Raw genomic sequence first — 23,385 nt, forward strand, 5'->3', positions numbered from 1 at the left:
TGTCCGTTCTATGCTGGCCGAGGCACTAAAGGAAGTAGGGTTTACAGTCCATCAAGAGGTGCAGGGACTAGCCACACAAGGAAGTGTTCGGCGAATTGATATCATTGCCATTAAGAACAACTCGGCATACATTCTCGATCCCAACATTAGATTTGAGACACATGCAGATCAACCGCATGAGGTGGACAGTGAAAAGAAACGGATCTATGAACCAACAATCCCGTTCTATAAAGATAAATATAGCCTGTCCCACATTGATGTAATAGGTCTGATGGTGGGAACACGAGGTACCATAACCTCCTTCTTTGCCAAGAAATGTAAAAACCTGGGGCTAACACACAGCATTGTGAAGGAAATAACCATTAGTGCCGTCAAAGGATCGGTTCAGATATTGAGAAATCACTTGTATGGAAGTGATAATGGAAATTTCAAGTTATCTTAACCGATGGCAATTTATGGTTTAGATATCAATGCCAATAAATCCGTACTATTATTTTTCTCGCGGTGTATGGCATTCAAATCATTCTAACATTTGAAGAGTCCACTGCAAGAATGATGGATGTCACTTTCTTGTTGAAAATGAACCAAGACTGTCAATACATAGCTTCAGACATATAGAATGTACATAGAGAGTTATGTGACATTAACACTGATAGTCATCGTCCAGTAATGATCGGAAAATCACAGTTAAGCTTTGAGCGCTAAGCATTTCAAACTTTCAATTGCTTCTCCTGCAAAATGCATTCCAAATGACATCCATCATTCTTGCAGTGGACTCTTCATTTCTGATGATACTATTATCCCTTGCTTAATGCAAATGAGCACAAACGCTACTTAAATGTAAATTTTTCTGACGTTTTGTTTATTCGATCCCCTAACCGTTTCAAATGTAAATCATTTTACCTTTTAGGTGTGTTTCCATATTACGCTTTGTCAAATCTGGCAACCTTTTCATAAGGGGAGCTTAATTTATTATTATAAATTTTAGGATCTATTGTATTACATCCTTCAGACGAGCTCCCACATTCACTGGTGCAGACGCCCACGGAACCTGTACCTCTGAATCAATGTTGCCAACTTGACACAGAATATAGTCCTTCATTTTGAATCTTGCGTACACTACTTTTAACACTTGAATATAAGTAATTGATTAACTAGCGGACTTACTCGTATTAATTATGTACGTTTGTGCGGCTTACATAATAGACAACATCATAAGAAAGACAAAACAAAAACTTAACAAACACAAAAACACGCAAAACACAACACAAACACAAGAACACAAGAAATACATCACACTAACATATGAAAACAAAAGCACACGTAAGATCGCATCTTCATTCAGAAAGCAGAAATACAACATAGCATACAGAACAGAAAACACACTACAAAGACATCTCAACACACAAAAAACACAAACAAATAAATATGACCAAACAGGTGTATACAAACTCACATGTAATAGTTGCGACAAGTTCTACATTGGACAGACAGGCAGATCATTCCAAACACGCTACAAAGAACACATTAAAGCAATAACCAGAGGACACAATACATCTACATACGCCGATCACATAACCAATGCTAACCATACATACAATAACATAAATACGGACATGGAAATCCTACACATACAACCCAAGAACCAAAAACTCAACACACTAGAACAATACGAAATATACAAACACACTAAAACACAACCTGATCAAATTCTCAACACACAGATCAATTTCAGCACACACACACTATTTGACTCCACCATTCAACAATCAAACGCACGCACATAACAGGCAGAGAAGTTCGAGATGACGCCGAGATCTAGTAGGCTCTGAGGATGGTGATGAAACACCGAAACAGCTGTAAGCCGCACAAACTTACATAATTAACACGAGTAAGTCCGCTAGTTAATCAATTATTTATAGTCCTTCAAATCTTTAATATTACTCACAAGGGAACGGTCAACACCGGAAGGTTGCGTAGGACCTTCAAATTTTGCACACTCACACTTCTTATGAGTATAAGATGTGCTAGGTACCCGTATTAAAACAATGTTCCTAATATTGCTGTGAATCTGGTAGTTGCAGAGCCTTTTGGGTGTAATGTCTGGCAGAGATGAAGGAGGAACAAGGCTGTAACTGAACGTTAAATAGGATCTATCATTATGAATAAGATATGAACTGATTTCATGAATTAAACAAACTCATACCAGATTAAATCGGTAAAGTATGTTTAATGGTCTGACAAATTAAAACTACAGAGCGTTCGCCTACGGGTGAGGCCAGGAAAGCGGCATGTACTGATACGCCGCTTTGTGCGCGCAGTTGTTGAGACACGCTCGACAATCAAGGACATCAAGGTCGACAGGTTATCAGTTGTGAGCCAGATGTTGCAGTATTTAACACGTACAGTGCAGTTTCTTGACACAGTTGCTTAAATATTCAGCGTTGTGTAAAATTTGTTAACAATGCAAAACGCAAAATTCACGCTTGAACAAAGAGTTTTTATGTACGATGCATATGTGAAAACAGAGTCATGTAGAGAGGTGCGTAGGCAATTTGAAGTGAAATATCCGGGTGCTCCAATTCAGGGTAGAGAAACTGTTAGACGTCTTGTTAACAAATTAAGGACAACAGGGTCGCTAAATGCTACAATTCCTAAGCGAAAACGAAGAGTATTGCCTGGAGAAAAAATTGATGAAATCAGTGCATCAGTGAAATCAACTGTGGCGAAAATGTGACTCGCGAGCACATTGTGGCTAGCAATGATAGCTATGCATGTCTCTTGCTCTCCTAATAAACCTCTAAGAAGTGTTTCACAGGAAGTTAATGTTTCAAAAACATCAGTCTTTACTGCTGCTAAACTTTTAAAATTAAAACCCTACAGAGTATAGTATAGAAAGCAGAAGCTTACGGATAGACGATTCCTTCAAGCAACACCGCAGGCAGGCCGCTTTCCTGGCCCCACCCGTAGGCGAACGCTCTGTATAACAACATATTTTACAATAAGTACACAAATACAAGGTGCGGCATAGGAATCGGACGATTTTCAAATGCAAACAACTCAGTAGTTATGTCTATTAGAACAAATCTATTACTGCCAAAAAGTCTAGAGAGAGAATAGAAAAATTGTTTACTAATTTCGACCATGAAAATCATAAAATTATTTCATTTATTTATACTTGAGCAGAATATCGTCCAAGGCCACCGACATAGCTCAGTCGGCAGAGGGGTTTGACTACAGATCCGAAGCTGCGTGTGGGTGTGGGTTCGATTCCCGCTTGGGCTGATTACTTGATTGGGTTTTTCCGAGGTTTTCTCCAGTCGTAAAGCGAATTTCATGTAAACTATGGCGAATCCTCGGCCTCATCTCGCCAAATACCATCTCGCCATCTCCAATTCCATCGACACTAGATAACGTAGTAGTTGATATAGCGTCATGAAATAACCTACTTGAAAAATATCGTTCATCATATCACAGGTACCTAGTGGTTATGTATTCTATCTACATTTTCAGATCTTGAATTCATTTATACAAGATCTATGCCAACCACGAGGAAAGGAAACGTAAGTTTAGGATTATGTATTTCATTAAACATTATATGGTTTGTGTGATGTTTAAATATGTAATTTAGTCTAAGATTGTAATTTTATTATAATTATTATTATTAGGCCCACTACTACTATTATTATTATTATTATTATTATTATTATTATTATTATTATTATTATTATTATTATTATTATTATTATATAGATGACATATGTAAAAGAATAAGTTCAAACTACCTGTTATTTGCTGATGATCTCAAAATCTTTCGCTCAATAAATAGTTCTGCCGATTGCCAAACTCTTCAAAATGATATTAACTCTATTGAACTTTGGTCTGACAATAATGGAATGAAAATTAATTAAACAAAAACTTTTGTCATTTCGTTTTCACGAAAAACTACTTCCATAAAATTTAATTATTCTCTTAATAACGTCTGTATTATTAGGAAAAATTCTATTAAAGATTTTGGTGTATTACTCGATTCTAAATTATACTTTCACGATCATGTTCAATATATTTATAATCATTCAATAAGAATGCTTGGTTTAATAAGGTCTATAACTTATTCTTTTTCTACTCCAGAGTCACTATTAATTCTATACTTTACTTTGGTTCGATCTAAACATGAATATGCATCTTTAGCCTGGAATTCCATTACTTCAACTGATTCGGTTAAATTGGAAAATATTCAAAGAAAATTTATTTCCTTATGTGCTTTTCGATTTATACCCAATTCCTCTGACTTTAACTATGAGATTACCTGTAAATATTTTAACTGTTGTCGCCTTTATTCTAGACGTCAAAATCTTGATTATCAATTTTTTTGCAGAGTTATCAAGGGTGATATTGATTGTGAGTCTATCATAAACAATATCATCCTTCGTATTCCTACAAAAGGTTTAAGATTTCAAAACTTTTTTATAACAGAAATTCAAAATCACTTTCTCCAGTCTGTAGATGCATAAAATATGCCAATTTGCATGGGCACAATTTAGATCCTTTTAAGGAATAGTTTCGTTTTGATTATTAGTATTTACTGCTCTTGTTCTCAATTTTATTTATGTATGTTTTTGTTTATTTAAGATATTATTTATTTTGTTTTTGCACTTTTTTATCTTCTGTTTGTGTATTGTGCTGAACTATAATTGGCCTCTGGCTGTTGTTCAGCACACAAATATTAATAATAAATAAATAAATAAATTATTATTATTATTATTATTATTATTTCCTTCTCACGAAAAACTACTTCCCTAAAATTTAATTATACTCTTAGTAATGTCATAAATACTAAGAAAGATTGTATTATAGATCTTGGTGTCTTACTTGATTCTAAATTATATTCCCATGATCATGTGCAATATATTTATACCCGTTCATTAAGAATGCTTGGTCTAATTAGATCTATAACTTATTCTTTTTCTACTATACATTGGTCAGATCCAAACTTGAATATGCATCTGTTGTATGGAATTCCATTACTTCTACTGACTCGGTTAAATTGGAGAATATTCAAAGAAAATTTATTTCCTTGTGTTCTTATAGATTTTTACCAAATTCCGATTATAAATATGAGATTAATTGCAAATATTTCAATTGCGGTAGTTTGTTTACCAGACGTCAGGATCTTGATTATTTATTTTTTTGTAAAGTCATTAAGGGTGATATTTATTGTGAATCATTCATAAGCAATATCAGTCTTAGTATTCGTGCTAAGGGTTTAAGATTTCATAAAATGTTTTGTAATAGGAATTCTAAATCTGTCTCTCCGATCTGCAGATGTATAAAATATGCTAATTTGCAAGGATTCAACTTGGATCCATTTAATGTGTAATATATACTTTTTGAGTTTTATGTCAGTTTTATTAATTTATACCATTTGTTTTAGATATGTATCATAATATTTTCGTCATTTGAATATCTTTCAAATACTACTTATATGATTCTAGTCTTCATTTATTATTTCATTAATTCATTTGTAATTCATTTTATTTAATTGCCATTATTTTAATTATCTTATTGTACTAATTTTAATAATTATTTGTATGCAATGTTTTTTGTTATCTACATTTTTTCATTATTGTTTATTGTATTTGTCTATCTTGTGCTAACTTTTATCTTGTGCTGAACTGTTATTGGCCCTAGGCTGTTGTACAGCACAATAAATATTAGTAAATAAAAATTATTATTATTATTATTATTATTATTATTATTATTATTATTATTATTATTATTATTGGGGATTATCAGTGTGGTTTTAGGCGTGATAAGACTTTACCGTTATTCATAGCTCATTTCATTCCGTTCAGACATACTTAAATCTTACAGCAAATTGTGCCTGATTATTTATTCTAATTCCTGTATAGACGTTTCCCGTAATCATGAGGATTTCTTCAAATCCGCTAACAGTATTAAGATTAATAATTTGTGACATAGAAAAAACATTTGCCAGAATTATTGTGGAATGATTAACGTATCCCTATCCGTTTCAGCAACAGAAAAAAACATACACTTAAAATTTCTCTAGCATGCTAATAATAAGTTATAAAATAATAAATAAAAATACATCATCATTATCATCATTATTATTACTTATTTGTTTCTAAGAGCCTGATCTCTTGCAGTATTTATATTTTCAATACTTTTTGCAGTGCACCATAGGATGCATGTTTCAAGAAATGGGCTATGTAAGTAAAGACTTTATTAGAATTCTTTAATATTGTTCTCCTAATTAATTTTACACCATATATTACATAGGAAATGTTATGAAGTGCACATCAGAAATAGAAATTGTGTACAAGAAAGGAACCAAAAATGCTATACATTTCATCTTGTGTATTTTAAAATTCGTTTAAATGTACTTAATAAGCTTACAACTTTGTGGACATGTAAGTGATAAAAACGAAATTTTAATTGAGAGAAAATTCAAATAAATCAAACATATAATAATAAAACTAATAAAACAACTTTATGTGAGTTTTAACGTATCATACTGTCAAAAACAACACCCAAGCATTAAGCTATATAGATTTCAAAGAATATCCAACAATATAACAACATTTAGACCAGGCCTGCACAAGGTTTGCGCTCTCCGAGCCGGCTCACAGCTCATGAGCGGAATGCAGATATTAGCTGCGCTCTGTATAAGGGTGGACTGGAAGAAGGGGTGATCTCGTACAAAATATACACAAAAGGAAGTACTATCACGAGTGTTTATGAAATGAATTCCCGTTCAATGTTTGCAAAACTATCTTGGACTATTATTAATTAATAAGGAAATATTTATCTTACAGAAGTAATAGAAATTCTATACTACTTAAATGTACAATATCATTTTGTTATATTTTTATTTATCAGTACATCAACACGAGGTTTTATGCTGTTGGCAGCTGAAAGGAACAGTAGCCTACTGATCGTAATGAAACATCAGTTACAGATGTTCGATGCCTGCCTTTATTAAAGTTGATTATAGAAAACAGTTGCTTACAAATATAAATGTTGAGCCAAACATAGCAATCATTTTCACAGCCAGCCTCTGCAGTCGTGGATATTATTGCTAATGTTTAGTCTTGTAAAACTCAACCAGGCTAGTAGTATTATTCAAACGGTCTTTAGCCCTTAGGTCACATTGAAGATCAATAAGTTCGAGCTGTAAACCGTTAAATGTTAAATGTTATGTTCCGTCGTTTAGATTCCTCCATACTGTACTGTAGCAGTAGGTAAGCAACGTGAAACAGTTACTGAGAATAGGCCTACACACTGCACTCCACTAGATAACTGAGTGGTCGTTTCCCCCTCCTCTACCTACCTCAAGTCTATGTCATTCTGACGTATCTTTCTCTCCGTTTCGGCGAGCGGTAAATATGGCTCTCCCGCTCTGAAGGAGCGCGCGCGCTCGTTGAGCGCTGTTTGTGCAGGTATGATTTAGACAAAAGGAAATAATAAGAACCGAATTTGAACCCCAAATGATGGCAGAACTTGTGTTGGGGTATGTATTTGAGGTTCTTAAGTCCCCTTGCGGTTTATATGCCAATGGATCGAAGGAGGAAGAATTTTATAGGAAAGGAAGGAAAGAAGAAGGGAACTGGACATACTTCATGTTAAAAAAATGTTTTCAAAATCATCAAATAAACTGGTGTGAACTTACGAAGGATGCCAGAATCGAGAATTTCCACAGTGGTTTATAGTTACGAGTAGAGTTTTGCGTTTGGTTACCAGTATTTAGAGCAGGCCTGCACAAGGTTTGCGCTCTCCGAACCGGCTCACAGCTCATGAGCGGAACGCAGATATTAGCTGCGCTCTGGATAAGGGTGGACTGGAAGAAGGGCTGCTAATGCTTAATGCTATCGACCAGAGGTCTCCAAAAAGCGTATCGTCTTTCGTGCTCTCGATGCTGCCCGCCGAACACAGTGTGCTGTAAGGCTAGAGAAGGGGAAGAGACTCGTACCTCAACAGATGGGAGCGATCAGTGGAGGATCGCGGCAACGGTCTGCTTATGTTTACAAATAATAACATCAAAAGAATAAGAAATATCATACGATTGTATATTATTTTTAAATACTATGAAGCTGGAGCCCCGTCTGTTGCTATTGACACAAGCCATTGCAAATTCAACCTCTTCTGTTCTATGGTGCCTTTCAGTGCCTGGAAAAGATCTTCTCCAGTTGTATTTTGTAATTGCATCTAGAAGACATTCAGACACAGTAAAATGTTCATTAACTCCTCGGATGAAAATGGCTAGGTGAGCTTTGTCATGTCTATCTGTGCTTTCGTCCAATGCAAGTGAGTAAGCTACAAGCTGATTAATTGTGGTTTCGACTTCAGACTCAATTACATTTACAATCTTGTAATTCCTTCTCTGAACTGTAATTGGAAACAATTTAATTTTATTAAACTTTGACTTTGTTCTGGACACAGTATTTTACTAGCGTTCTGTATGCACTATTTTACAAATGATGCTTCTGTAAAGGGCTTCATTGATTTTCCAATATTCCAAGCTAGAACATCGCTAGCAAGAAGCTTTTATTGTTTAAGACTGAGGACACGTGTGTGACTTGTGTTTGTATTTTCTTGTTTTATATTTACTCGTATGAAAATATTTGTAGGCCTTTGCACTTCAACTAAAATTAAAAGAAAAACTATATGTTAGTCATGCGGAACTGAGTGTAAACGCATTTTAATATACTGATTATTATGTATAACCAACAGTTATACAGATAACCCCAAAATAAATTATTTTCACATGCCCAACATGCCTGTAATTGTATTATATTCTTTGTGAAGAGTCGAGTATTGTCGTCGCATGTTGAATTTTAACACACCCTTAAAATTTTTCGAACAAATTAAGCATTTCACATTCTCCCTACTAACACAAAAATATTTCTCTTCCTATTCATCCTTGAATGTACTACGTCCATGATTAGAAGACATGGTGAAAAGGTGGAACACGCCGACCAACACAATGATAATGGCAGTCCACCACTGCTCTTCGTTTGCGCATAAACATTGTGTACAGTACAGGTGGGGATGGGTGAGGCGGATCGCGCTCATTACGTACTGGCTTCGATTCCGTTCAGGGGCTTACTCGCGAGTACGGAGACGTCTGCTATCGACTGTAACTACTGCTCTGGATCCATGGTTTAGTTTTAATGTTGAGTATTTTCCATAAAAACGCAAATATTCGCAAATTTTTTGGGTGGGCCTGGGCACACCTGGCCCACCCGCTGACTACGCCACTGGTGTTATCTGTCCACACTATTCAACACAAAACCTATCCACTATTTCCTCGGCAGTCGTGCTGAATCTACTCGTATTATTTTAAGACAATCTTCGGAGGACCTGGGAAACATCCTTTTGATATGAGTCTTTAAATTGGTATCTAAATTATTACTGTTGTAATTTATACAAGAATCCATTGGAACTTACGAGTACTTTCAATATCATTTAACTAAATGCTGTAACAACAAAATAGGAACTAGAGAATTTTTCCGAACATATGCTTAGAATTAGCATTTGTAGTAACGTAAAGCCTCGTCTCCACTATTAAACATTTAATAACAACATGTTAAATATAACATGTTGAATTTAACATGTATATGGACATTTGAAGTCTCAATTGACTTAACATGTTAACTGAGTATGTTGAAGTTAACACTTTTAATATGTTGGCGTGCTTTCTAGCAGAAATGGAAAACATGTCAAGTCAATTCATTTGCTCGTGCAATGTCGGTACAATTCGGCAAAGTTCGTACAGTTTCCATAGCAACTAACTTTAGATTTTGTGGCGCTTAACTAGGAGCATCTCTTGATAATATTTTTATACGATCCTTGGTGTTCGCTGTAAGTTGTTCGAAGTAATGGAGTGGACGAAAGAAAATACCGTTAGAACAGGGGCGGCCCGTCCTTATGTGCTACAGTACAATGATAATTTTGGCTCAAATAATGTATTTGTAATACCACCATAGTATCTGATCTGTCATTTGACAATTTCCCGTGGTTATATTCATGACGCGTTATAAAGTGTTTAGTCTTCGCGCCTTCTTTGGTGCCTCAGGGGGTTCGTTGTGCTACTCAAAGCTCCACATGAAAAATGTAGACAGTTATGCGCATGTGCGAAGCTGAAATCACTGCTCTGATTGGCTATTTTTACGCGGGAAAGTGCTGTAGTTAGCTTCAGTACAACACAGCTTGGAGATTGCAAAAGTAAAGCGTAACGAAAGAATGCTTGTTTGTGGAAGAATTCGGAACTATGTACAATGTATTTGGTAATTCAAGTGTCCGACTGCTGCTGCCATCTACCAGTTAAAGTTGCTGTCAACAGCTATACTATACTGAACAAAAGAGTGTTCCGGATACAAGTTGGATTTCTATACGGAAAACCTGACTTCCGAAATATAGATGGCTGTTCAATTGTCACAATACATAGCATCCAACAATTTACAGGATCCATTCTGTGAAGTATCGAAGTTAAATATTTTTGTTGCAACATCAATGACCACTGCTGAGCCAGAAATATGTTTTTCTTCCTTGAAACGCGTAGAAATGTTTTTAAGGAACACTAGGTCCCAGGATCGTCTCACTGCTCTTGCAATACTGTCAATAGAAAAGTGTATGATGTCCAAGATGGAGGGGTTTAACACCAAATGAAAAGTTCTGCAGTACGAAAGAACGTCGTATGGACTTCATATTTCATCACTAGACGAGACTCCAAATTAAGATAAATACATAAGTGTAGGCCTCTACAGTAGGCCGATATAGAGATTGTAGCACACTCATTATTTTGACCACCAGCCGCTACTGCGTTAGAATAAAATTGATTAATACACTGATGGAAAAGCCTTGTTTGTGGGATGTGCCTGCAAAATAATACAGAGACAAACCAAAGAAGGCAGACTGTTTTAGAGAACTGAAAATATTATTAAATATTCTCGAGAATACAATAGAGAGTTTTCGCATCCTCGTGGTACACTAAACGTTAATGCTATGTTGACGTCAGTAATGGTCGTATTTGGTGACGTATGTTAACATTCATAAAACTTCGGAAAGAATCATACGATATTAGCCGCTCCTTTAAAATGTATCATGTCATAGCTCCTATGACAGTCAATCAATCGTGCTGTAATTTTTTTAAATGAGGTGAAATGGCTGCTCTTAATTGTGTGTCTTCCTTTGATGTGACAGGAAATATTTTTGCAGCACTACATTAAAATCGTGTTCTGACATTCTCAGAAACTTTTGAATCCAAATCGATCTTGAACTTTAAGCTCGTTTAGAATGTCTTCTGCATTGTGTCTTTTACTAAGACATTGCCGCATCCACATTGTCATTTCTTCCTTTTCAAGGGCTTGTAACAAGCAATAGAGGCAATTACAAAAGCCAAATCATCATCTGAGTCCATTGTACAAGGTTTGAAAATAAGACACTACCTACATTAAAATCTCATAGGCTGTTAGTGGTGGACTACGTAAAGAAAGTCATGTTTAACAGTATGGACAAAGTGTTAAATGAAATTAGCATTAACCTGTTCATTTAACATGTTGGGATGTTAACAGTAAACAGTTTAACATTTAAAACATGTTGTTGTTAAATGTTTATTAGTGGAGACGAGCCTTAAGACAATTTTAAGAACACATTTTTCAACAGTAACGTTTTTCAGCTCAAGAACTGCGATTTCACACTAGAGGTTTGTTACGAATTAGCTGAACGAATGGGATATATAAGAGCAACCGCAGAAGAACTGTATGAAAATTGTCGTTCATGTGGTGAGTATAAGAGCCACAGTTACAAGTGCCGTAACTTCCCAATTACATGTGATACAGAATTAAACTTACTGGTAAGTAGACAGTGGATGCGGGATGACTTAGGGGAAAAGTACAGACGTGGACAAATTATTATCAAAATTGACGATTTTTATGATAATTCTGTTTACAAAATTTGACTTTTCAATTTAGACTACAGTTGACAATTTTGTATATTTCCATCATTATAGTAGACACAAATTTGCAAAAATGTCAACTGTAGTTTAAATTGAAGAGCCAAATTTTGTAAAAAAAAAAATACATAATAAAAATCTTTAATTTTGCTAAAAATTTATAAATATGCAAAAATGTCAACTGCAATCAAAATTGAAGAGTCAAATTTTGTAAAAATATAAAATAAAAATCTTCAGTTTTGCTAATAATTAGGAAATATCCAAAATGTGAACTGCAGTCTAAATTGAAGAGTTGAATTTTGTAAAAATATGTAATAAAAATCTTCAGTTTTGCTAATAATTTGTAAATATGCAAAAATATCAAATGTAGTCCAAATTGAAGAGTCAAATTTTCTAAAAATATACAATACAAATCTTCAATTTTGCTAATAATTTGGAACTACGCAAAAATGTCAACTGTAGTCTGAATTGAAGAATCATATTTTGTAAAAATATATAATAAAGATCTTCAATTTTGCTAATAATTTGTCCACGTCTGTAGAGTTGTTTCGTATCGGAGTATATGGCACGTGCCGCGCCGTCCGTCTTTTGTGTACCTGGCGAGTACAGCAGCGTACAAAACGAAGGAACCCCGATCTGTGCAGTTGTGTTATCCTATTCAAGTATTTATTACGCGTTGAGTATGTTGTGCTGATCCATTCACAATGGCAAAACGTTAAATTCGCTCAGAGATACGAAATGCAATTAAGAAGTATGAGAGTGACATTTTATGTATTAACGAAGACAATATCGTGTGTAATGTATGTAAAATTGAAATAAAAACAGAACAACTCAGGCTATAGAGAAACATTGCAACAGTATATCGCACAGGAAATGCGTTGAAATGAAAGTTGAGGAACCATCTACATCATCATCATCATCATCATCATCATCATCATCATCATCATCATTTAGTTGTGCGGGTCTAACGACACGTGCAACATGATGCTCAGTACAAATATTCCTCTAAAGAAATTGAGTGATCCCCATTTTAGAGGTTTTCTTCAGAAATTCTCTCGGTACAAAAACTGTTTAAGCGATAGGCGAAGACGATTCAGCTTCGACAACTTACGAGAATATATCGTCGTTTACTGCAACGCTGGTAATTGCATCAATGATGACGAGGACTGAACCTTGCAAGGTATGTACTACAGTGCGTTATTTTTCTTTTCTTTCTGACGGAAGGTAGCGGTACGGAGATACAGTAGCATGTTGACGTCATCTGTTTACGTTTAAAACCTGTTCAGCCAATGGTCTGAATGAAAAAAATGTAATATATAGCAAATGTGCACCTATATTCAACGATAAGTCATCCCGCATCCATTGTCTAATGATAAGTATATTAATATGGATATTTATTATTATATTATAGTTCACAGACAAAAGTACATACATATTAGTACATTATGCAACGAGCCTATAATGGTAGTAATTAAGACGCGAGTATGTTTATGAAACGAGCGCAAGCGAGCGGAAGTGACCTTGTGCAATATCTCGTAAATTGTGAGATGTGCACAGACGCGAAAGTATTGATTTTTCCGAGGAACAAATGCCATTTACCTTGATATAATCTAGAGTAAAATGAACATTAATCTTGATATAACCTGGAAATTGACTTAGACATTGAAAAACGAGATGACAAATTGAATTTATTTGAATATTATTTACAATTAACGCTAATTATTATAGTAACAGAACATAACCTTCTGCGACAGTATTGGATTTCCAGCCTCCGTGGCATTTCGCTAGTTGTCTTTCGATTGCATAACCGAGAATAATTTACACTTGCGCTTTCATAATGCTACAATGGTGATTTCTGATTGGTTGAACACCTGAACTTTAATGAATAGGTGTACTTTAATGAGGTCCAGTCAAGGGCTGCTACCAGGTGTATAATTACTACATTTCGGCATGGTCGAGCATAAAATTACTTAAAACCTTACATTACACACTTTATAATTTTACATATAGATATACTATTTTAAATACAATTTCTACAATTTAAATATTTAATATAGGCCTCAGATTTTTTTTCCTTGTTTTTATCTTGCACTTGCGGTTATTTTTGTGCAAGACTCAACTCATTTTAGTATGTTGTTACAATAAGTATATTAATAGAGTTGGGATGTAACAACATTTTGCTGTCACAGCTCCGAAAAAATCGCTGTGACAGATAATAGCGATTTTGTCACAGTGTGATTTCTATGTTCAGATGATTCTTGTCAACTCTGGGGCTTCATTTGGATTTTCAAGTCGTCTAGAACTCAATATCACTTCAATCTACTCATCTCTGAATAGAGTTGTCATACGTCCTGTAAAAAGTGGGATTTTCCTTCATTTTAACATATGCAGATGTTCCCATCCGATTTTCAACAAATCGGAAAATGTCATGAACAGGGAACGGATTTATATGGACTAAAAATATATGAAATATGTAAATATATATGTAGTTATTTTTACCAAAATATGGAATTAAATATGGATTTTTACCAAAATATGGAATTAAATATGGACTTAAAATTATAAAAAAATGACTATGTACGTTAAATATTGGTACATTTTAATCAAACTAAACAAAAAATATAATGGACGTACCTTATCTTCCAATGTAGTTTCAACAAAACACAATTTTTATTGTCTGTTACCATAACAATAGGTTACAAACATTTCTTTCAAGTGCTGAAAAGTGAATCTTCTTCTATTGTCTCTGAGGATAGATTTATACTGACTAAAAGAGCGTTCGACGTCACAAGAAGTAACTGGTACATAATTCAATTTCACAATGTCTGCTGGGGATAAGTCCAAGTTAATCTTCACTGTTGATTCACCACTCATCACAGCAACAACCTTTTGTAGGTCTTCATATCCAGGGTTTTTTGAAAGTACAGTGTCCACCTTAGCTCTTACTGCATCTGCAACTTTACCTCTACCACGATTCAGTTGTTCCACAGTACTATTTATAATTTCAAAACTTTCAGATAGTGAAAGGTGCCTATTTTGGAGACTTTTGAGCGTTTTTATGATGCATGAAAATGTATGCTGAATGTGAGCTAAGTCATTCTTCACACTTATGTCACAGGTAACTGTTTTCGCAGTATCAATTGAGACTGCATCTTCAGAGTCCAATGCAAGGAGAACATTGTTAATAGAGTCTATATGTTCGGCATAATATTCAACTGCTTCTAGCCATGTACCCCATCTAGTTAAAATTGGCTTTGGTGGCAATGGAATTTCAGGGTACATTTCTTTCAACACGTTAACTCTACTGGGAGCTTTGAGAAATACTTTTTTCACTGATGAAATCAACAAATCTACTTTAGGGAAATTGTCTCTGACCACTTCTGCCACACGATGAAATGCATGCGCCACACAAGTAAAATGAGTCAATTTAGGATATACAACAGATAATGCTTGTCCAGCTTTGACCATATAAGGGGCAGCATCGCTAATAAAGAATAACACATTATCGTACATAATACCCTTTGGCCACAGGATACCCATAGCTTCGTTGAACAGTTTAACTATAGTTTTGTTATTGCACTTTTCTAGAACATCACAATGTAAAAGAATTCGTTCAGAATATTGTTCACTTAACAAACCGATAACTACATTACCAACAAGTCTACCTTCTTTGTCGGGAGTCTCATCAATGGAAACCCAAATTGAACTATCTTTAATTTCATCTCTTATCTTCTGTATTGTCTCATCGTAGATGGATGGAGCATACGTCTTCCTAAGTGTTGACTCATCCGGGATTGTATGTTGAGTATATTTTTCAAGGAATTCCCTGAAGACCTTATTCTTTAGTTTGTAGAGAGGAATATCAGCAGAGATGAGAGAACGGCACAGGTCGATGTTAAACTCAGATCTTACATTCGATGTTGTTGGTTGTGTTAAAAACAATTGTCTCTGCTTGGAATTTAGTTGTTTGTTGGCCTGATGTTTACTAGTTGTAATGTGTTGTTGCACCAGGAACTTTTGTGTAGATGATACTGCACACTGACACAAATTACAAAATAATATTTTATTGTCAGTTGATAAACCATCTTCTTTAAATTCTGAAATGTAACTTGTTAGTTTTGATTTTAAATTGACTGAATGACGTACTTTTGGCATATTTACCGTCTTTATAGTATGATTTACAAAACTGAACCTATGTGTACTCTGACTGGCATTTAACTGTTGAGCTGCACAACTGAAGTCTGTTAAAAATTTTAAATTAAATTAATACAGTTTTGTAACTTACTTTCCCATTGTTGATAGGACTGCTAATTTTCAAATAACTCTGATGTTAAAGGGATTACTGAACATGTGTTTAAATCTCTATTGTTGAAATGTATTTTTAAAAGTTAATGGAATTTTGTTTTGTTTTATTGTTAAACCTAATATAATATGGACTGTTTATATGAAATATGGAAAATATATGGAAATTAACGAAAATATGTACTAAACTCTAAAATATGGGAAAATATGGAAAATAAAAGTAGGATTTTTCAACCCTACACATTGTGAAACATAAAGATAATGCAAAATATAAATTATATTAGCTTTATAAGTAAATATGTATTTACATATAAATCCTTTCCCTGGTCATGAATTTTAAGATTGATTTAAAACCTTCACTGTAGGGTCTTCAGGAAGCATGCACAAATGAAGTTTTTTACATTTCCTCTGTTAAAGACGCTACAAGCTGTCCTACGGTCATACTCGGTTTGGTTGTCTCCGCTGGTCTGTTATTATTACATTTTACCGCTAAATATTATAATCATTACTACGCCTTGTACAAACTCGTTGGCTAGCGCTCAACACTGTTACTTTGTTTTCTTGATTTAACGCCGTTTTTAACTGTAGATAACACTTAAATTCCTTCCTTTTCCTGTCCTCTTGTTGTTGTATAGGCCAGCCTTACTTTTTAAAGGTGCTATTCATAGACATTTCGCAGCACGCGCTACGAGCGTACTAAGCTAGCCCCGGCTATCCACTGGTTACTAGTACAGAATTCAAATCATATCCTATCGCTAACACTGGTTTAGGAATACGAAAAACGCTGATCATCCACCGGAAACCCGCGCTAAAAATGTCTATGAATACGGCCCATAAGAGTTTAAATTACGTTCACAGTCTTAATGTTCCTTCTACTCATCATCTTTCAGCATATCTATTCCACGCCTCTGGAACTCTCTCCCTGACCATGTCAGAGACTGTCGGACAATATCAAAATTCAAATTTAAATTTAAAAATCACATTCTAGTTCATAGAATTGGTTGTTGAACACCTGTCAGGTTGCGCAACTTCGGCTTAACCCATGACATATGGTGAATATTGTAACTATGCTGTTGCAAAATTTACAATTAATATGTAATGTATTTATTATTGTTATTATTATTATTATTATTATTATCATCATTGCTATCTCTGTTTTTTTTCTCTTGTACCAGCTCGATGAGAGCTGTATAGTGTTCTTTTGACTCTGTTGACCCTCTATAGGGCTTTAACTTAATCTGTATTATTTTCATCAGTGTTTGTATTCCTTTTTTGTATTTATATGTGCTATCTGGTAGGATGGAAGAGAAGGCCTTATGGCCTTAATCCTGTCAGATTAAATAAATAAAAATATATTATGAATTTGTGTTCATGAAATTACGTATACACAGTACACATTTGGCACTATATTAACTGTAATAATTATTATATTCTAGCATCTATTATGTATCTTTCTTTCTTTCTTTCTTTCTTTCTTTCTTTCGTTTGAATGTTTGTTCTGTTTTCTCCTTTTATGTATTTTGTATATAAATTGTATCAATGTAAGCCACCTGTAATTGGAAGCTTGCTTCTGTTGGTAAAGAAATTTAAATAAATAAATAATGAGAAGTAAATCAATGTCTTTCCAAAACACAGTATGAAGTGCTTCATATAAAACAATTTTTATCTCGAAAAGGAAGCAGAAACGAGCAAAACTGTATTAAACTTTTTTGTTTGAAATATCTCAAAGAATAACCCCCTGAAATTAATGACATTACTTACGGTTCACCCTGTATATTTTAAACAGTTCACTTACAGGAACTGACTGAATGACGAGAATGTCGGTGTTGATTATACTGTATAATACATTTCAGCAATGAAATATTAATTTTATAAATAATTTATTAAATAGCGATCTTACTCGTGTTAATTATGTAACCATGTGCGGCTTACAGCTGTTTCGGTGCTATTCGACACCATCCTCAGAGCCTACTAGATCTCGGCGCTATCTCAACTTCGCTGCCTGTTGTGAGGGTGCGTTCGTGTGATGAAGAGTTGTGTCAAATAGTGTGTGTGTTCTGAAATTGATCTGTGTGTTGAGAATTTGACTGGGGTGTGTTTTAGTGTGTCTGTATATTTGATATTGTTCTAGTGTGTTGAGTTTTTGGTTTCTGGGTTGTAAGTGCACTTTTACTAGGTTATTTTACGACGCTTTATCAACAGCTTCGGTTATTTAGCGTCTGAATGAGATGAAGGTGATAATGCCGGTGAAATGATTCCGGGGTCCAGCACCGAAAGTTACCCAGCATTTGCTCATATTGGGTTGAGGGAAAATCCCTGAAAAAACCTCAACCAGGTAACTTATCCCGACCGGGAATAGAACCCGGGTCACCTGGTTTCGCGGCCAGACGCGCTGACCGTTACTCCACAGGTGTGGACTTGTATGTGTAGGATTTCCATGTCTGTATTTATGTTATTGTATGTGTGGTTAGTAAGATCGCCATTTAATCAATTATTTATATTCAAGTGTTAAAAGTAGTGTACGAAAGATTCAACATGGATTAATTTTGTATCTAACATTACAGTAAAATGTAATTGAATGTGTTTTAGTAAAAAATGGAGATGGCTGTTGTGACAATGGATCTAGACTCTGGAAGTGCTTGGGAAAGCACTCGGGTCACTAATATGCGATATGTAAGTCTGCCTTTTGCTTTCTCCTGCAACTCAGAGTTAAATAAGTTTTATTGTATCTTACCTTTTAATAGTATAAGTAGTATCAGTCATGAGGCATGTTTTATATTTGTGTATAATAGTTGCGGACCAAACCAGAAAATATATTCTACTTATGTATTCGCACTAATTATAGAACATCTGAGTTGCGCCCTTTTAAATCACATATTTCCTTCCTCACTTAAAGGAAGAGGATGGTATTTTTTGGTGAAAAATGAGTGAATTTTCAAAAAAAAAAAAACTTCTTTAAAATACTCTGTGATATGTGTGGAATGCATAGCATAACATTTTGTGGGTATTTGTGCCCTTATCGGATGTTGAGTCGCCATTTTTAAACTTCCTGCGTTATGAATTTTTAAATCAATCGCCCACTTTTATTGTTGTTTTCCGTAAATTAAATTTTCAAAAAAAAAATGTCTTCAAAATACTCTTTGATATATGTGGAATGCATTGCATAACATTTTGTGGGTATTTGTGTCCTTATCGGATGTTGAGACGTCATTTTTAAACTTCCTGCGCTATGGATTTTTAAATAAAACGCCCACTTTTATCGGTTTCCAGTAACTTCATTTCCTTTTTGCTACATTACGAGACAAAAATGGGTATAATTTCTGAACTATTAAAGATACATGCATGAAATTTAGACACACATTCTTTAGACTATTAGGAAAAGTTTCTCTGTAACAGAATTTTATTAATTGATTTCATTTTAAAAATACGTCCGTTTGTTTGCAAGAAAGGAAATCAGAAAATTGTTATTAAATTTTAATTGTTTATTTTATAAACGTAGGGACTAATATCAAAATTTTGTTACAGACAGTTTGTAGAACATGCTTTTGCAAATACGTTGCAAAAAAAATGTGAATCTATCTTTAAAAACAGCTTAGATATATCGGTTTTAGTACAATCCTACATTGGGTATATATTTTTTTTCAAATTTGGGCCCCAAATATTTTTTTTTTCAAAATATTTATATTTGGTTGAGTTCCTACAGCTATGAGCTCTCTACATACAAAAAATTAATATTTTACACCAAATAGGAAAAAAGTTTTAAAAAATACCACCCTCTCCCCTTAACCAGACTTTGGACTGACCACCAAGTTTAATACTACTTAATGGATGTGGTTAAAAATGTGTGACTTATAGTTAAACATTTACAACATAAATCTGTAAGATCATGGATGGGCAACTCGTGCTCACAAAGTGCTAAAAAATCTTGAAAGAGAGAAAGACAGACGGAGCCAGTCGCAGCCGTTACAAGTTGTTTGTAGTTTAGCTGCAAAAGCAGTTCACTGCCACGGTGCGCTCTGGCGGCTCATGCAGGTGATCGTAATATCTACTCCATGATTTGAATTTCAGAATGACGCATAGTACAATAATTATAGTAATTTTAGACAGACTGTACCTAAACACACATAACAAAATTATATTATTTCCTAGCTTTGTAAATTAGTTTAGTACTGGAAACACAAACTGAATACAACATTTTCAAGATACAACAAATATAGCTGCAACACATATTTATTATTACACTATTTGTTAATATTCTTATTATAAGTCTTATTTGAAATATAGAACGCGAGAATTTACAAATGTATATACATTAAAGAGTATTCCTCTTTTCTCAGAAAGGTAATAGTCTGTATTCGCAAACAAGAAAGTATTTTTTAATTGTCACGGCAAAAGAAATAAACTTCTTTCTAAGCTCTTTCTGTATACATTTACACTTCTTATACTTCTTTCTTGTATTAAACTCTGATTCAAGCACATACAGTACATATGGAAGCAAAGAGTATATTTGGAAATTCTGACTTACGAACAGTTCGATTCCTGATTTCGCTGGAATCTGAGTGGTATCAATTCACAAGACAGACATAACAAATCATGTTGGTATTTTATACTTTATAATTATTTTAATCAATAATACATAATACATTTGTTATAAAATGTATTTTAAACATGTTGTACTGTATTGTAATGAATAATTATGTATCAGATATTGTAACACCAAAATGTATGCTGTATGACACCTGATGATGCCGAAGGCGAAAACCTTTGTCAATATGAATACAGTTCTGTTGACATACTATCAACGTAAGTTTTCTTATCGCCTTTCTTGATAAATTATTAAGATTGAAATATTCTTATAATAACTTTGATAGTATTTTTTTTATTTTAGTATGTTATTTTACGATGCTTTATCAACATCTTTGGTTATTTAGCGTCTGAATGAGATGAAGGTGATAATGCCGGTGAAATGAGTCCGGGGTCCAGCACCGAAAGTTACCCAGCATTTGTTCATATTGGGTTGAGGGAGAACCCCGGAAAAATCCTCAACCAGGTAACTTGCCCCGACCGGGAATCGAACCCGGGCCACCTGGTCTTTGATAGTATCCTTATCATTAGACGTATCGGATTTATGATTTGCAAAAGTGTAGTAAAGAATGTTATAGAGAGGGAAAGCCAAGGTCTCAAAGATCGCCACCTTTCGGTCGTTTACCCAACTAGTATGGAACTGTTTTCTCCGTTATTAATAGATAGTATGTTTACGTTTAACAGAGTATCCGCAACTCGGATGTTTATTGCATACAGTAGGTCCATCCGCAAATAGTATGCAGTCTTTTACATAAGTGAAAACCAAGTATTTATGTGATAAAATTAGTAATTCAAATTAATATCATAATTATTAAATATACTTTAAGTGTAAATACACATTCAAACGTAAAACTGATGCAATCATTACTAACTTTTATTTTTGGTTTAAATTTCAGATTGAGCTGAGATACACTTGCTGGATATGAAATGAAATTATCAGTGCAGCTTACAATAAAAAAAAGTGTGTTTTTAGCGCATATGTGTCATTATTGCAATGTATGGCGGTTAATTGTTACTTTGTAATTAAATAAATGAGTAAAACTAATATATAAGTTTTTGTTTATATATTCTTAAAACTAATTTCACTGCTATACGAATATATAGTTTGAGTAACCCAACTGGCAAAGATGTTTCTGAGATTTCTCTTCATAATTTATTTTATGCTCGACCATGCCGAAATGTAGTAATTATACACCTGGTAGTAGTCCTTTAATGCATGACATTAAAGTACACCTATTCATTAAAGTTCAGGTTTTCGATTATTCTCGGATATGCAATCGAAAGACAACGAGGGAAACGTAACGGAGGCTGGAAATCCAATACTGTCGCAGAAGGTTATGTTCTGTTACTATAATAATTAGCGTTAATTGTAAATATTATTCAAATAAATTCAATTTGTCATCTCGTTTTTCAATTCTAAATCAATTTCCAGGTTATATCAAAATTAGTTCATGTTATTCTCTAAATTATATCAAGGTCAATGACATTATTGTTCCTCGGAAAAAATCAATACTTTCGCGTCTGCGCACATCTCACAATTAACGAGCTATGCACAAGGTCACTTCCGATCTTCTGTCAGATGCGAATAAAATGAATACTTCTGAATAATTTCAAGTTAGAAATATGGTCGAGCATAAAAAGTCGTATGAAACTTGCCTATAATGGTAATTAAGACGCTCGTATGAAAATTATGAAACTCGCTTGCGCTCATTTCATAAACAAACATACTCGCGTCTTAATTACTATCATTATAGGCTCGTTGCATAATGTACTATTACGTTCTAGGATAAATACAATTAAAGTGAAGGAAAATGGTTAAGTATTTTTGGATATTATGTTGTGCATACAATTTTTTCTAATTGTATGATAATGGTTTAGAAACTTAATCAACCATAAGTTTATCGATCATTGCAATTAAACGTTTAAAATTTCGACTAGATTTCATTCTAATGATACATGCAAACGAAATGATACTAAATGTGAGGAATGTTATTACAGGTGTGTATGTATTATGTGACTGGTTAAGTTAGGTTTGATTAGGTGTGTAGTATGAGAGAGGTTAGATTAAGATTGATTAGGTGTGTAGTAGTATTAATACTACGTTGGCGACACTGAAATCCACTGTTACATTAACGAAATAATATGGTCGTATTCTTCATTTAATGCATGACAATTTTCGTATGTAAGTAAGGTACGCATTTAGGACTTGTTGGGTGGGCTTACAGCTCTCCCAATCTTTACTAATCAATACTATAAATCCAAGGCATTTTCAAGGTATTTTATCAAGTTCTTATAGTGAGTGGGACATAAGTAATATTCACCATCACTAATATTACAAACTCCAAATTTAAAAAATGGCTAAAAATTGGCAATTTCTAAGAAAAAATACAACATAACTTAATTTTCACAAATGTAGCACAACTATACCTATATATATGTACCTATCTATCAAAAAGCGTAGGCCTATAATTTATTATGCAAGACATACTGAAAGCCTGAATAAACCAAAGCTAACCTGTCAC

At 34.1% G+C, this 23,385-nt stretch overlaps 1 protein-coding gene across 1 annotated transcript in view; it reads left to right on the forward strand.

The window, feature by feature from the left end:
• LOC138702745 (uncharacterized) overlaps positions 1 to 21,891 on the forward strand; it is a 28,756-nt gene extending 6,865 nt beyond the window's left edge. The window contains exons 3-7 of the mRNA XM_069830044.1: positions 3,514 to 3,563; positions 6,198 to 6,233; positions 11,702 to 11,807; positions 18,869 to 18,952; positions 21,760 to 21,891. Coding sequence (XP_069686145.1) covers positions 3,514 to 3,563; positions 6,198 to 6,233; positions 11,702 to 11,807; positions 18,869 to 18,942 — 266 coding nt within the window. The 3' untranslated portion in view covers positions 18,943 to 18,952; positions 21,760 to 21,891. The remainder of the gene's footprint in view (positions 1 to 3,513; positions 3,564 to 6,197; positions 6,234 to 11,701; positions 11,808 to 18,868; positions 18,953 to 21,759) is intronic.
• The last annotated feature ends 1,494 nt before the right edge of the window (positions 21,892 to 23,385 follow it).

This window comes from Periplaneta americana, chromosome 7 (genome assembly GCF_040183065.1).
Source record: "Periplaneta americana isolate PAMFEO1 chromosome 7, P.americana_PAMFEO1_priV1, whole genome shotgun sequence".
Classification (NCBI taxonomy): domain Eukaryota; kingdom Metazoa; phylum Arthropoda; class Insecta; order Blattodea; family Blattidae; genus Periplaneta; species Periplaneta americana.